General features: G+C 44.2%; 2 protein-coding genes across 3 annotated transcripts in view; one reads left to right on the top strand and one right to left on the bottom strand.

Moving 5' to 3' along the window:
- Positions 1 to 6,396, top strand: part of Klhl18 (Kelch like family member 18) — a 28,302-nt gene extending 21,906 nt beyond the window's left edge. Inside the window, exon 10 of the mRNA XM_077685959.1 lies at positions 2,341 to 6,396. Coding sequence (XP_077542085.1) covers positions 2,341 to 2,724 — 384 coding nt within the window. The 3' untranslated portion in view covers positions 2,725 to 6,396. The remainder of the gene's footprint in view (positions 1 to 2,340) is intronic.
- Positions 6,397 to 12,169: 5,773 nt separating this feature from the next.
- Positions 12,170 to 17,258, bottom strand: part of LOC144154876 (uncharacterized) — a 48,303-nt gene continuing 43,214 nt past the window's right edge. For both annotated transcript variants that reach the window (XM_077685957.1, XM_077685958.1), the window contains exon 11: positions 12,170 to 13,051. In XM_077685957.1, coding sequence (XP_077542083.1) covers positions 12,753 to 13,051 — 299 coding nt within the window. In that variant the 3' untranslated portion in view covers positions 12,170 to 12,752. The remainder of the gene's footprint in view (positions 13,052 to 17,258) is intronic.

Here is a 17,258-nt window from a genome sequence, read left to right as displayed (position 1 = left end):
CCAAAATTGAAACAGGCGCCACTTAGTAAATGAATTTGTTGACCCACACGTTTTGTGTGGGCTGGGCCGTAAAGGGCTAAATGCACTCAGAGTGGTCGAAACATGGCCTATGGACTCCGGACTACAATTTGCGCTAGTAATCCCGTTATGTTTACAAATCACTTCAGTGTCCCTTTAACATGCGCCGAAATCTCGAACACACGGGCGTTTTTGCTTTTTGCCTCCATCCAAACAGCGGCCGCTGCGACCGGGAATCGAACCCGCGTCCTCGTGCTCAGCAGTGCAACGCCTTAGTCACCGAGCCACCGCGGCGGGTGCCACGCAAAGCCTTAAGTTGGTGCTAGTGGAGTGCTAAGTTAACCATGAGATGGCGCAAGCCTCTTCTTTCATCATGATCTTGACTAAGGTAGGCGAGATTAGTCATGCAGTCATCCAGACTCAAAGGGGAGGCCATTAATCATAATCATCATCATGATTATCATGACGAATTTTGTTTTTGGCGAATATAGACGTTTCCACAGCTGCCAGCTTCATAAAGTAGTGCTAGTATTCGGTAAATTAGTGCATTTCTCCAGGCGATTTTTTTCAGTGAAATTGCAGAAAACAGTGGCAGGTCAGCTTAGCAAGTTCATTACATCAAGGTTAACCGCCGCAACACCTTCGTTACATAGAGGTCCACACAGATGGGCTTCTATGGCGGTGGTAATGGCGAGTTGAAAAACTCCTTCAAAGCCAGGAATTCGTTACATAGAGGTTCATTACATCCAGGTTTAGCTGTACTGCATTGTAGCCTTCCCTTGATTGCAAGAAACCTTTTACCCAATGCCCTGAAGCAGGACTGCGTTCTATTTGTATTTTATTATTTTGTTATGTTTCTCTACTGCTCATCTTCTTAAGTACCCTTACTGCCGTTTTTCCCTCTCCTCTACGTGTAGAGTAGCGTGTTGGCGAAATCATGTCGGTAAACCTCCTGCGTTTTCCTTTTTAATAAAGAGCTCTCTCTTTACTTGCAGAGTAAAAGCTGTGTTTTCAGTTTTCATCCTGGGTTGCTGCTTGTGAACCGTACCCTTGGTTTAATGTGACTCAGTGCTGAATCAAAATGTGAATGCTGTGTAAAGCATTTGTTACACAGGCGTCAGCACCGTTGCGCTCAGCACATGTGCATTCCGACTGAGCTGCATCTGGGAAGACATTGTTTAGTGGGCTGAAATACATAGGGAATATTGTATGTACGCTTCAATGCATGCTGGTTATAGAAAAAGGCTTAGACTCCTAATTGTTGCAGGATTACGTGCCCTTAAAATTGAGGGCAAACAATGTGAAAAAACAAACAAACAAACAATACAAAGAGGAAGCAAGCTCAGTTTTGGTGTGCTATAAAAGAAAGCTGCCAACATTGCACCAGACAGGTGACAAATGAAAAGGTTTAATAAATCATGGATTTCATTTCTTGCTAGAAAATGAAAATAACAGAACATGGCGCACGTTAAAGATCCCCAGGTGGTCGAAATTAATCCGGAGCCCTCCACTAGGGTGCGCCTCATCGCCTGTGCAGCATCGGCACGTTAAACCCCACAATCAATTAAGCAACAGAACAGTGGTTTGTGCCACAATGTTTCATGTATGTGTAGTTTCATGGCACAGGGGCAGCGAGGGTCGGAGAGCGCCAACCGTCACGTTTCATCGCGCTGTTTATGTGGGGCCCTGCTGTTGTTCCCATTGTTCCGCAGTTCATAGTCTCCTTGTGTAGCCGAGGCTGTTTCTGCTACAGAGAATGATTTGGGCAGTGTTATTTCTAGGAGGGGCCCATTCCTGAAGGCACATTTTTTTAGGAATGCCGCTTTCTGTCTCCCCTTTACGTATGACTGGCGACATATGCAGTACAACAAACAGGAGGAGTACAGGCAGCAAACCCTTATAGCTTGCATTTGGAATGTGCTAGGGTGCTTTACTAATGTATTTAGGAGCAAAGGTAGCAAACATTTCTCGCTCAGGTACAAGCACCTTGGCTGGCTTCATGCAGACAATGGCCATAGCCGCATACCTTCTGTTCTTACTGGCTTTCAAGCTAGGCAACAAGGATGTTTTGTTTCCAAGCTTTTTTATTGGTCTGTAATGCAGAATGAACAGGGCCTCTCTGCGAAATGTAGAATGGGAAGAAAGGAAGGTATCTCTGTCGTCCTTCCTCTGTTTGTCCTTTTAGCGCAATTTTCGTAATTTTTAAGGTAGAACAAAAATGGCTGCCAGGGGCGGTTTGCATGCAGAGCCGCAAAGTGTGTAAAGAAGAGAGGAGAGACAGCCTGCCTGCCCCCTGAGGACGATGGTGAACGTGCGGTGCAGGTCGAGCGCTACGACGTACAGACTGGCCAGTGGAGCACCATGCCCCCCATGCTGACGAGGCGGTGCCGCCTCGGGGCAGCGGTGCTGCACGGGAAGATCTATGCGTGCGGCGGCTACGATGGGGCCTCCTTCCTCCAGTCCACCGAGGCCTTTGACCCCGTGACGCAGCAGTGGCACTTTGTGGCCCCCATGAACGTCACCCGCAGCCGAGTGTCGCTGGTGGCCAACTGTGGCCGGCTGTTTGCCGTGGGTGGCTACGACGGGGTGTGCAACCTCAGCACGGTGGAGGTGTACGATCCCAAGGCCGACCAGTGGACACACATCGCCCAGATGTGCGCGCACGAGGGCGGTGTCGGAGTGGGAGTGCTGCCACCACCAGTGTAGGCCTGGGGGCTCACCGGGGGACTACGCACAAGGACTCCATTTTTCGTTTGCATTGCTGCGCAGACAATGAAGTGATGTTAAGGTAGTACAAGCCGCTTGCAACAAACCTAGTAATGGCTAGCAGTCTAGGTGGTGAACAAACCCAGCGTGCTGCTCTGCAAGATACATGATGTGTGCAGGGCAGGCAAGCACAGAGCACCGAGCTTTGAGAGGAAAATGTTTGTGATGGAGTGCTCCTTCGACAAACTTCACCAAACCGAATCATTTCAGACGTACCACATTGACTGCAAAAAGAAAGGTTTGTTAATTTATGATAAGGATGTCGTTATCGTAGAATTTCGCCGCAATGCAAAGAAGCCCGAAGAGGCCAGTTTAGTACCTGTTCTACCCGTGCTTCACACAACTCAGTACAAAGCCAATTATGCTACCAGCGCTTTAACAGGTGTATATTTTAAAGCAAATGATTTTGCTGTGAAGCCGGGACGTGTTTTTTTTGTGCTTAGTTGTGCTGAACGAAGGGATCGTGAAGGCAACAAATAGCTTTACTTTTTTTTTTTCAATCAAATGATTGGACCTTTTATGTTCAATAAATGCTATTCTATGTTAGATGATACTGCAATCATTAAGGGATTTTCATTAAAAGGGGTGAATATCTATCTGTCTACTAAGTTATGATTTGTGACGTCCAAAAACAGGCAGTCGATACTCATTCCAAAATGTGAACAGTCATCATGCTGCTAATGAAAGGTGGCACAATGTACCTGGCTGCTGTAAAGCCTGCTCGGTGTGTCGGCATTCAATCCTTGTTTTCCCCCAAGTATCTAAACAATAGCCATTAGTTACAATCGCTTTATGGCTGAGGAAAAATCATTTTAAATTTGAATGACATTTGTTTCATTTGGAAGGCACAGTGGTGCCAGCCAATCACTACTGAAAAAGTTGGAGAAAGTTGCTGGTGTTCCCTACCTCTATTCAATTTTCTGACTTACTGCTACCTTGTTTTCACTAAAATTGCTGTTTTTGTTATTCTAACATTGCATTTTATTCATCCTGGGGGTTTTAGTAAAGGGCCACACAAAGAACAGGAACGAATGGGGGAAAAGAATGGCATGTGTTCATTGTTCTCTTATTTGTGCCTGCTCTTTCATGCTAAGACGTAAGATTGGGTGAGTTGGTACATTAAAAAAAAAAAAGCACAAAAATGAAAAAAAAAAATGCAAGAAAAAAAAAACCGGCTGGCTGTTCTTTCGTCTTTGTGTTTTGTTGTTTGCTCATTTTTTTTCATACTGTTCATCGATATAAGCGTTAAGTTTTGTTTTCATGGTGTCTTTATGGAAGGCAGCTTTTTCCTATGGACCTAATCAAACTAGTTTCAGAGCACGAGATAAGGGGGTCAAAGATTAGACAGACCACATCACTTTTTTTGGAAGCTTTATGCACTGTTAACAGAGTGGTGATGTTAACTGTTGTTGTGAATGGGTGACTTAAATTTTACAAGAAAGCCTTATCTCATAAAGCAGTTTTTGTTTTCTGTGGAAGTTTGTGTATTTATTACAAAGTGTGAAAAAACAGTTTTTCAACCAGAGTACATGCTCGGTGCTAGACCTTTTTTGTACTGTTAAAATGCCATATTTTGGATTGTGCGTGGATACTTAGGACGTTTATAAATTTGAATCTCGGCTTTCTCTGCCATAAAACTGAGGAAATGTTTAGCGGAAAGGCATTTAATAATTGCAAACGCCAAACAGCACAATAAACTGGAAGAGCACTTTGTTGCTAAAAATTGTTGTTTTTCAGGTTGAAGGAAAAACTTATATATAATGAACTGACTCCTGATCCCTGCTGTGTTTGTTGTAAGCTGGCTGTACTGTTCCCACACAAAGGGCCGTGTGTGGTCCACTACAGATGCAATGTACGTGTCGTACCAGCTGTGTGGGCAATCAGTGGACGGTGGAAACCAGCGGATGTAGTGAAAACCTTGTGCCAAAGAAAAAGAAGTATGTAGTAAAAATAAATGAGGAAAAAAGGTACAGCTAGGCAGTCAGTTGTTTTGCACGACACCAACATCGGTGATGCCTTTTGCTATGCATTTTGGCACCTGTACCCTACCCTGTAGGCAAATTAGCATGCCTTGGGCATGTTAACAGAAGGAAGCGTAGCTAAATAGGCAGCCCTCAACCTGGGTGTGCCTATCAACTGGTTTTCATTTCTGTGCCCAGCAAACTGTGCATCGCGTGTGAGTGTTCCATTCTTTGAGATGCCCATTGTCGCAGAATGTTGGTTATTGTTACCTCAGTGAAGGTGCAACTGTTGCTGGCAGCCTTTGCAGCAAGCAAGATGCGTGTTGCTAACTTCCTTTTTTTCCCCAAAAAAATGCCGATATAGTTGTGGCAGATTTGAATTTTTTTTTCTTCATTACTCATTATAAATGAGGAGTATGTTAGCTTGACAGTCAATAGTACTTGCAAAATGCATACTGTCTCACATTTTGTCAAAAAAATCAGTTTTGGTTTGGAAAACAGTTTTCCACCTTTCATTAGCTAAATTAGGCATTCAGGCAAGCCATTGGCACCTTCATAGCCATTGAGAAAGTCAGAAAACAAAATATACTGTAAACATTAGTGTAAGGAGGCATCGATGGAAACAAGCATTTTTAATCTGTTTCTCATTTAGCAGCTCGTGGAATATTTTTTGAGCTCCAGTTTTCATCCAGTCAGCAAATTATCGAGGATTTCACTTGAAAAGCCTTTTTCATGGAATCCTTTTGCAGCTAGTTAAAACCTGAAACCACACTACATAGCACATTATTTGCAAACAAAAGGGGCCATTTGGCAGCTAGTGCTATTGATGTACCGAGTTCTTGTCAGGAATCTCTGGTAGGTGATGTATGTTTACTGCTTTTAGTCTGTTCATTCACAATGTACTGTACCAATATCTTTGTCTTCTGTGCATTTGTCAACTTAGACTTGCCATTTATTTTCACCCGACATGCTATGTGCCACAGATATGTTCATTTTCTTTGAAATAGAAATGGTGGAGTAAGTTTTGCAAAATGAAAAACTGAGCTGCTCCCTCATGGTGCGGCAAGAACTGCAGCTAGTTTAAGCATTTCTAAAGCTTGGTAAACCTGTTTGTTATTGGCAGCTGTATTATGACCCAATTTGAATTGTGTAAGTTGTTGATGTGAAGGACCCAGTTTCTTCATGTGATGTTTTCTGCTGTACATTTTACACCTCAATGCAATATTTTTCAGGGTGTGTGTTCTGTTTTTTCCAGTTCATAAAAGTTGATTCAGTTCATAAAAAATTGTTGTTTACTGGTGGTGTTTTAAGAAAACTTGTAATTCTATTTTTTACATGAATTCCCCAAGAGAAAGATATTCAAGCTTGCAGGAACAAGCAAGACACAGGCAAGCTTTGAGGTTGTGTGTATTTTGGTGGATAAACATACAGGTATTGTTACAGGACATCTATTGCATTCACTGCAAAGAAAGAGGCCACCCGATGTGCTGTGCCATGCTGGAATCGTCAAGTAGGGAAGACAAAGAGGATGCTGACAGTTACGAGTGAGCCGTTGGTTCCCTGTGTTTCGTGACGCTCTCTTCCACCTTGTATCCCCTATAAGTAGCAACCTGTGTATATACGTCTTGTCAATACAAACTGTCCATACTGCTGTACTTGTATCATTTGGTGAAGTGCCGGGGTCTTGAGGCTGGGGCAAGATGACCAGTGGCATAGAGGCGCTCATTGGATCAGAAGGCGATGCCATATTGTGGTGCCTCGGAGATGATGGCCACTCCGAAGATCCGTGGCCAGCACCTTTGATTCAGCCATGTCTACAGCTCTTTTGGACCAGGAAAAGGTGGGGTGGGGCAGGACAGAGCTGATGCAGCACCAAATGATATGAGCTGGAAACCTTTTGAACTGCAAATGTCAAGAAAGCTCAGCAAAAACATTTTCTGGGGAACAAATTTTTTGGATCGCTACGTTGCACACCAGCTGTGTATAGCAACATAGAACTCGTGTGTAGCAAGCACAATGAATATGTAGGATCTCAGTTTTAGAACAAAGAGGGGTATTAGATAAACCCTAGGTCGTTTGCATAAATAAACACACAAGAAACTCAAAAGAGGCCTATTCCAAGAACACTTGCTTGAGGAATTGACATTTGGGCAAGATGGTACTGGTTAAGCATATTGAATGGCAGCGTAGTATATACAGACACTAGGAAAAAGACTACAGGGCAAGTGTCGTCCTGTCGTTTTCTGTCCCTAACGTCTGTGCATACTAAGCTGCCATTCAAGATGCCCGCTTGACAACATTGCAAGCAGCCTACCAATCTGTGCAATTTCCCAAAGAAGGTATATTACTACTTCGAATTCAATACAAGTGTAGCTTGGACCTACAGAATAATTTACCAATTTACCATCCCTTTTTTAAAGAAATTTTAGACAAACGCGAACGCGAAAAGTGTGTCCAACCTTCAATGACAGTGCGTCCAATTGGTTGTCAGACCTTAAAAGACCCAAATTGCAAACGAAGAACAAACCCATGCGACGATTTTTCGTGCACTACCTATACGCATCTACGAACAGTCTAAATGTATACTGATGCGTGGTTTATGAGATGAAGGCAAACTATTGTACCCCTTCATGATCAATGCGTGTATTGTCTTATCTAGAACCATTCCTTTTTCGCGATTTTCAGGTAACCATTTTGACACAATGTAAGCCTGGTTGCACACTCGCGCCGTGTGTCCAGAGATCTTATCAAAGCTTTTCGGTTAACCACCCCGTCTATGGGGAAATGCATTAGTTTTTTGACAGAATGCCATCAGTCCCAATAAGAAAGCTTTCGCTTTAGAAATTAACATCTAAAGCCAGCCTATTATTTGTTGGTGTGCATCTTTTCATGAGGCGATCTCGTTTGAAAGATGACAGCGCCCCTTGGCTGTAATGGCTTCTGCTAGATAGAACTGGCAGAAATTAAACGCACTTCTGTGATGCCCGTCAGTAGGAGGATATCTGTTTATTCATGCCTATCTCTGAACCCCCCTCATACGCACACACGTTGCGCACTAATTGTTGCCCACACCACAGCCATTCGCGCCCAGCAAAAATGCCGTGCAAGTGCTGGCCGTGGTGGGTCAGTTCTTTACGGAGACGGACGCAGGAGGCAGCAGCAAGCAGCACTTGTTGATCTTGCAATCATGAAAACGTATATATAGAACAACACTCTAGAGGTCGAGATGATTTGACTCGCTAATGGAATAGCGGAGCAATGGGGTACCGCATGTGCAGCGACGCTATTGCGCCCAGGTCACTGCAGGACAGGCTGGAGCTCCTGGCAAGTCTTTCATCGTGCGTCCCCAAGTCAGAGTCCACCCGACTCCTCTGACTCCCCGCGAGACTTGGTGGCGCTATAGTCACAGTTCAGGCACGGGTTACCATGCCAGTTAATGAGGAAAAGGGGCAAAACCGCCACCCTAGCAAAAGTGAGCTTGCTGGATGCGGGTGCACTCCCATGCATAGCTGCGGCTGTAAGGGAAAGCTAGTCAAAAGGGGTTGCTGTGAATTTCCCGATCCCCACATCCCTCCCACTTAAATTTTCCTTACGTACGGCGGCAAGAACCGACTACAGACGAAACCCACCTGCATGGTGTTTTTGCACCCCAACTGTGCAGGGCTGTGTGTGCACTGCACACACAATCATACCCATGAAGCTGTCCAAATTTTGGTGTTTTCTTTAAAAAAAGCAAAGGGAGGAGAGGCATGTGCATCCTGTTTTTTTGTTTCTCTCTCTTTGTTGTCATTCTTTATGAAAACGACAAATACTGATCTTCCACAAGTTACTGTGAAATTATATGGTCTTTTGAATGTTGCATAATATTGTGGACAAGGAATGATAACCCAAGTCTCAAAAGTCTCCTATAATTTGCTACATGCCTGTTGTGAATTTGCGACAGCAGCGGTGGCACGTGCAGCACCACTGCTAGGCATTCTTCTGGAGAGAAACTAACATTGAGTTGTTTGTTACCAAAAGAGTGCTTGCACCACGAGATGAAAGCTTGTTACACCTGGTTCTGTTAGAAGCGTAGGCATTTAAAGTTATTTCTCTTATGTTGCTAACTAACCAGATAAAATTTGATGTATGATCCCGACAACCGGCTAGGGTAATTGGGTACGGCTAAAATTTACAACTGGCATCAAAGATGTGCGCAAGTGCCAGTGAACTCGTATTTTTTGTAAGTGGGTGTAATGTACATTTTCTAACGGTAGCAGTGCAGTGCAGGAACTGGTTCAGGCAACACTTTCCTCGCAAGGTAGAACACCCTTTGGTACAGGAAAACCCTCGTTGCATGTGCACAAGGAGGGTTGTGTAACAGTAGCTGTGTGGGAAAGCCAACCGAAAGGGTTTCGTGTGAATGTCTCCATCCTTACAAGCTAAAAAGTTAATTTGCCTTAAGTACCTGTTAATTGACTGGTCCCAGTTTACCACTCAACTGTGTCGCACATTGGCACTGTGGAAGATGCCAACAAGGACCTTGATGAGTGAATTAAGCACCCCACCATATAATGAGTCTTGCGTTAGACATTTTAGCTGTTTGTGGCCATGTTGACAAAGACATGTCACAGGAATTTCCTTTTATTATGTAATGCATTAGCCCTGAAAAATCCCATCACACGAATTGTCAATGCCTGGACAAGACCAGGCCCCGAGCCTGCAGGCAAGGTTGTATAAAATGCTATTCGTCTGAGTAAGGCAACCTGTGTGCAACAAATGTGTGCAATTGATAAGGTTTAGGTTTAAACATCTCGCTAAAATTTAAAGGGCTGGCCTTTACCTCAACACAAAAAAATCGCACTTCACAAACAAATCAATCAAGTTTTGGGGTACTTTGTCAGCAAGCATGGAAGTCATCCAGATTCCAACAAGAAAAAAAATGCTGTACTCAGTTTTTCCTTACCTCTTTGTCAAAGAAATTTCCTGGAATAGCTTATCAGTTTATCTGTAGTTTCGCAGCAGTATATCATCATTACTTCACAAGCACCTGGGACCCCATTTACAATCTGATCTGAAGACTGCAATACGCCATTCCAAACCTCAAACTACGTTATATAGTCTGGTCATGGAATTGAAGCAGTCCTACTACAGCACATGTCTTCATCAGAGCAAGCTGTTGCCCTGGCAAGCCGAACTTCAACCCCTACTGGAGAGAGAAAGAAAAAATTGTGGTTGATCCCTCTTTCATAGGAATCTGTAAAACACGAAAGTGAAAGGGACCTTCACAGGAGCAAGTTGAATGTTAAAGGAACCTCCTTCATGTGCGAAAAGTTCGTGAGCCTGACCCCGCCAAACGAAGTGACGCCGACATGCAAGAAACAAAAAAAAATAACCGGTTTATTCTGGGACGACACAAAAAATCGCATGCACAGAAACAGCAGCTTGAAACACATAACGGTCACGGGAACAATGCGACAGCGGAGGGTGCCTCAATTCACGCGCGTCCCCCGTACACAAAGGCGCTGGCATCGAGGTGCCAACTGTCGGTGCTCATTAGCATCATGATGCACTACTTCGCTTCACCTGAGCACGAGGATGCGGGTTTGATTCCTGGCCGTGGCGGCCGCTTTTCTGATGGAGGCAAAAAGCAAAAACACCAGTGTGTACGAGATTTCGGCGCACGTTAAAGATCCCTAGGTGGTCAAAATTAATCCAGAGCCCTCCGCTACGGCGCACCTCATCGCCTGCGTTGCATCGGCACGTTAAATCATACAATCAATCAATCAACTTCGCTTCACCTCTCTTAGACGGCAGCACCATCTGAATGAGTCATAGGGAAGTACAAAGGCGTGTTCGTAGAGCTGCTCACGTCTCTGTTCATAGCGCAGTGGGCAGAACGCCACGTACCTCCCGTAGTGGCGAGAGGCGAGAGAGTTCGTGGGTTTGAAACTGGGCGCCGCCGCGTCAATGGCACTTTTTCTGGCGAAGTCACTTCAGTGACGGATATGACATCACTGAGATCCCGGTGTACCCGGGCATAAAACACTTTCGTGCTAAAAAAAAAAGACTTGCAATAACCGAGGAAGAAAAAAAAGGTGCGTCGTCAGCTCTGTTTGGCCCATTTAAAAAATTTTGGCCCGACATGTACAGCCATAAGGTCCCTGTTGCGACTGGCCACCACAAGCTTTGCTGGTTTTTGTCGCTGCAAAATTTACCTGGCTGCCTCAGTCATTGCGTTCGCCACTCAAGGAGTATGATTTTACTATTGTCCACAAGTCGGGGGAAAAAATTGGCCTGCAATTCAGCCCAGCTGCACCGCAGCAAACTTTGCAATGGCCATATGGTGAAGCCTTGATGACATACCACACACGTAGCAAGAACACAGGAGGGGAAATGAGGCGCCCTAGCACAAGGAATTGTCACAACCTAGCGGCATTTCTACACCCGGAATGATGTGTAGCTGGTGTGTCCGCTATCATTTCCTTCATCAGGTGCCGCCACCCTATCCTTTGCCGTTGCAGCTACAACGCTTTGTAGTCTGTGTTTGTTTTCATTGTGAAATCATGTCGCTCGTCCGTGCTTGCTGTGACGGGCTGTTTCGCCTTTTACATATATTCTTGCTATTATGTCATTATTGTGATGATAATGCATTACTATAGTAACAGTATGTCATTGCAACTACTTTGATGAAACATTAAAGCAGCACCAAACGACAAAAACGAAGTCGTCAAAGTTCTGGTCCGCGGCCACCTCGGCACGCTGACGAAGCTCTTCCCAACAACTGGGCGATGCCTTTTCCTGCTTAAGTTGCAGGTTTGTGGAGCCCGCAACATGAGCTAACAGCACACTGCCAAACATTCTAGACGCCATAAATTTGGAAAAAAAACTTTTCTATGCATTTTTTTTCCCTGAATGCTTCGTTAAATCGGGTTTGGCGGGGAAGTTTGCTTCGTTATTCCCAGTTCGTAAAAGCATTAAGCCTATGGGCAACTGCGGGGGAATCCGAATTTGTTCATTACATCGAGAATTTTGTAAAATCGGGTTTCGTAAAATCGAGTTTCAACTGTATAAAAGATTACAATATAAATAAATGAATAATACCACATTCAACAATGTACTAAAGGGTTTTTTTTTTCATTGAGCTTCTTCAGTAGCCTGTTCATGTGAACTTGTATGTGTGTGCTAGAAAAATGAATATCTGAGTGCAGCATTTGAAACTGATTCAAACAAGGCAATTCTTTATGCCTTGTAACTATTCTCCCCGCCCCCCTTATGTAATGCAGACGGGTGAATGTAGGTACTGAAATTAATAAACAAGAAAAGTACTGTAACCGAAGACTTGGTTTGGTTGCATGTGATTAAAATCCAGCCGAAAGTCTGTACTGCTATCTAGAGAATGTATACATGTGCAGATTGTGGAGAAATGTACCCAGACAACATGGTTAGCAGGGAGGGAAAAAAAAAAAAAAACTTTATTTGCCACGTCTATGAACTGCTGTGGTGCAGTCTCCAGCTACAGTGTACACAAGAACACAAAACAGAAAACAGCTATAGAGACAAAAATAAAAAAGCTGTTACGCACACGGCAATGAAAATAATTGTTTCAACTTCGCTCTTGTAGCTAAGGCTACTCAAAGTGCTGTTCCTGCAATTTGTTTGACATACTAACAGCCAAAAATGCCGCAAAGACGCCGCGAAACAGACCACCTCCTCTTGTACAGTTAAAATAAAAAGTGAAGTACAATCTCGTTTTTCTTTAAATTCAGTTAATAAATACACTGGAGCAACATTGAGGACACCTTGTACTGTTAAGATTACAAGTTACTGTACTGCGTGTATAGAAGTGCTCAAAACAAGCGGTCGCAGCTGTCGAGAGTGCCACATATTTCAAAATTTGGGGCAGTCTTCACTACTCTCAAGGATACTGACCGAACTGTGAAAAACCAGGAGCTGGGGCAGCTCAAGTTTCACAAAAACAAGGCGTGTATACGGCCGATTTTCTTCCTTCTGACCACACAGTTCATTTCATTTTCTGCTAGTTCCCCGCCGCTTCTTGCTGCACGAAGTTCCTTTCTTCGCCACTAGCCGGGGCATAGTCTGCACCACTGGTTTCACGCTTTCGGCGTAGAGCCGGCAGGGAGATGGCGAGCGCACACTGAGGCTTCTCTCCGAGCCGGCTTTGTCAGCCGAATCCCCATTGGCTGCGGATGAACTGGTTGGGAGCTCATCATCAGACAGCAGGAGCTCATTCACAGGCTGGAAAGAGGGGTCCTCTTCAATGCCCAGGTCGAGGAGGCTTGGCGTGTACTGCACCAGCTCGTTGCCTGCATAAAAGGGACCAACACGGTTCCTTACCTCACCGACAACAAGAAAGCGAAGCCTGGGGAAGAATCTCAGTCAGCGCACTAGTAGGGCGTGTTATGCAGCCTTGCATATTTTGAACTGTGCTAGCCACTTCGGTGCAAATGGTTGGCACTGGTTTGACTTTCTGTTTGAGGAGTGGTGAACTTCGTTATTTTTTGACACTACAAACTACAAGGACTGCTTGGGGTACAGAGATAGCTATCTCACACTATGTACAACTGTGCCTGCTCAATGTTCCTTCAGCTTACCGCCCCTCTCTCAGAAGGATCAGTGCCACCTCTTTTTCCATGTGGAAGCCGCACCACCATCACGGGGTTCCCTCGCACTGCCTGCTTCTCCCAGCATCGACTGTGCTCGGACTGTGCCCTCCTTATCTTTCGCCTGCACAGCAGCCTTTGTCAATTTAAACCTCATTTCAATATATCATCACCAACCTATCTACGCCCACTGCAGGGCAAAGGCCTTTCCCATTAATCTCCAATTACCCCGGTCCTGCGCTAACTGCGACCAATTTATCCCCGCCAACTTCTTGATCTCATCTGCTCAGCTAACTTTCTGCCGTCCCCTGCCACGCTTGCCTTCTTTAGGGATCCACTCTGTTACCCTTAATGACCAAAGGTTATCTCGCCCTCGCATTACATGCCCTGCCCACGTCCATTTCTTCTTAATTTCTACTAATATATCCTTAACACGCGTTTGTTCCCTGACCCACTCCACTCTTTTTCTTGTCCCTTAATCCCTTAATGTTACATTTCAATTATATATATATATAGCAGAACAGAAAGATATGGGACGAGGGACTCGGTAAAGATACATATCAAGGTTGCAGTCATCATTGCCAGTGCTATTCGGCTTTTTTCGAAATATTTAATAGGGCCGAATGACGTGTGCTTGTCACGTTTCTTTAATACATTGATAAATAAGCGAAAATATAAGTCGAGAAAAAATCCGCCGTTTTTCCGGGAGCGGGACTCGAACCCACATCTCCGCATAACCGGTGCGGTGCGTTCGCCATTACGCTATCCCGCAGCGGCCTTTAAAGCGGGGGTTTATATTTACAAGAGCTCTGAGGCCGGTCAACTAGCGCCGCCCCTCGACTACCGCGGGAGACGTAGAACGTCTTCTTTCCCAGCGGCCGCCACGTAGACTGTGGTCGGAGGTCGGGGTTAGCAATTGGCATATCCGAACTTGCTGGAGCCAGTGCCTCGTAATGCATGTAGCAGAACAGAAAGATACAGGACGAGGGACTCGGTAAAGATACATATCAAGGTTGCAGTCGTCATTGCCAGTGCTATTCGGCTTTTTTCGAAATTATATATATATATATATATATATATATATATATATATATATATATATATATATATATATATATATATATATATATATATATATATATATATATATATATATAGAAAGACAGGTCAGCAGTCTACGACGCCAAAGGAGGCATAGGGGTGTGGTTAGGCTCTTTTCTTTTTTACTACGGTTGATGAAGTGAACATTTTTTTTTTTAAATATACAGAAGAAGGAAAGAAAAACACGCGCCCAGAGTGGGGACCGAACCCACGCCTTTCGATTACATGTCGAATGCCTTACCAATTCGGCTATCTGGGCGACTGTGTTCTCCTTCACTTTCTGGGCTATTTATATTTACTAGGAGTGTATCTGACACTTGAGGGTGGTAGCCAGCGGCACTCTGACTACACGGGGAGAAGGGGACCTTCTTTTCAAGCCCCGGGGCGTGACTCCAATGTCTACAGCCTGTCATGAGCGGGTAACTGGCGGGAAGCCCTCTTATGCTACCTAGGCATCAAGGCTGCCAGAACCGAGACCCTCGCTAGGCTTTTGCAGAATAATATAGTAAGGAAATGAGGGGCTCGTTCGAATCAGTTGAATCCCGCTACAACAAAATTGATGGGACGTGCAAAAAATTTCGTTGAAGCAAAATCTTCCCCAACACAGCACGAAAGGGCAAGAAAAACAGGCCCCGATATTTCCGCATCATTGGCAGCATAATACAATGTTTAGAAAAAGGAGTGAAGTGCAGCAACCTCGTGTTTATTCCGATAACAAACATACCAATGGTTATCTGTTTTGTTACCTGCACGCAAAGAGCGCAATACCGAGGAGGAGGGGAGAGGTGAAGAAATGCAGGCGCAATGCGTATTGTACAACAAGGCATTTCCACCGAGGTGATTACTTGCAGATAGCTGCTAGGCAATTGGAAGCCCCCCTCTCCCTTGTGGCAGGATCGGCGCTGTTATCTTATCCGCTGACTAGGCATGGCAGCAACTGACCTATGCAGGCAAGCCGTGCGCACTTGCATTTAAAGCGACCGCGCGCTCGCGACTAAGATAGGATGACGCGGGTTCAAGACTAAACACGAAAACATTATTTTTGCTTGTGACTTTGAAGAATTGTAGAAGGAAAACTGCAAGGACAGCTGCTCACAACACATACATGGCGGCGCTGTGCCAGCAGCAGAGCACATTCGTGCGATTTCGACTGGATACAGATTGGCTATAACTCCGGCTTGGCAAACCTGGCTTGCGCCTCATGTAAAGACGGCCCGCCACATCGTTATCACCATCAAACAATGGCGTCCACCTACGAGTTTGTTTTTGTTTTGGGTGGCAGTGTGGGTATGGTGGCCACCATAGTGTGGGCACAACGCGCATGTTTTCGGTGAAACTAAGCGTCCTGAATGTATAAAAAGTTACAGATAGCTGGCACTCTGCTTATTTTATTGTAAAATAATTGTTCAAACCCAGCCCAAATCACCAAAAATTTCGTTGAAGCGAAAGCAAGCCAGACAAATGGTTCTTTGTGGCGAAGACTTTGTTGCATTGACTTCTATGGCTAGCTCACAGGGAATTGAAAATATTTCGTTGAAGCGGACTTCGTTGTAGCGGGATTAGACTGTATGTATGTATATGTATATATATATATATATATATATATATATATATATATATATATATATATATATATATATATATATATATATATATCGCAGGAAAATATTTCTTGGACACTGGCAAGTCGTAGCAAAAAAAAAAAAAAAAAAGAGACAGACACGTTGAAAAAGGAAAAGGTTTAACGTTTCGGCTGCTTTGAGAAAACTGTTTTGAGAAAACGGCTTCCGAAGTTGCAAAAAAGGTTTCACATATCAAAAGTTGTCACGGTTGTAGCCTTTCATGTCCTTTTGAACATGGGGCTTCTGGAAGGCCTTGTCTTGAAATTGGAGTGCCTTTTACAGCCTTTCTCTTTCCAGAAAACATCATTTTCAGCTCCTCCGTGAAGAGTACATACCCCCCCCTTGCAAACCAAACGGAGGGGGAGATGGGTTTCAATGGGCTTTCAATGCAAAGTAGGTTAGCTGCTTGGCTGTATTGCACTGGACAATCTCCTTTTGCAGTGTTGTCACCATGGCAACAAGTTAAGCATTTTTTTTTTACTTAAATTTGAACATTTTTGGCTTTTTTTTATGATTTAACTTGCCTGGCACAGCAACTTAGTACTCATACGTGCAGGTGTTCATTGCCAAAATTTTGCATACCACAAGGATGAAAATGAGCTACTTTGAAGCTTGGTAGAGTATTCTGCATAACTCCCAACTTCAATGCAAGAGCAATTTTTTTACTACTTTTGACATTCAAGGCATCCAATATTTCTCGCAGCACAGCCAGTATGCCCTGAGCAATGGTATCAATAATTTCCCTAAAAAAATCACTGTTAAATGCTGCCACAGTAACGTCCATTTTTATCGCAGAGAGCATATTTTTATTTCTATATTACTAACTCAAACCTGTTTGCATGAAAATTACAAGTGCACGGGAAACGTTGCGCAAGAAAGGCGATATGGCTCGCGCGCATCGCAGCGCATGCTCGCACGCTTACCGCGACATATCGAACTTTGATTATACCTGATATGGCTGGTATAATGGCTGGTAGCTCACAGGGAATTGAAAATATTTCGTTGAAGCGGACTTCGTTGTAGCGGGATTAGACTGTGTGTGTGTGTGTGTGTGTGTGTGTGTGTGTGTGTGTGTGTGTGTGTGTGTGTGTGTGTGTGTGTGTGTGTGTGTGTGTGTGTGTGTGTGTGTATATATATATATATATATATATATATATATATATATATATATATATATATATATATCG

This window comes from Haemaphysalis longicornis, unplaced genomic scaffold, assembly GCF_048455015.1.
Source record: "Haemaphysalis longicornis isolate Haplotype H1 unplaced genomic scaffold, Haemaphysalis longicornis Haplotype H1 scaffold_1, whole genome shotgun sequence".
In the NCBI taxonomy this organism is placed as follows: Eukaryota; Metazoa; Arthropoda; class Arachnida; order Ixodida; family Ixodidae; genus Haemaphysalis; species Haemaphysalis longicornis.
This window is presented reverse-complemented; position numbering and strand designations above follow the sequence as displayed.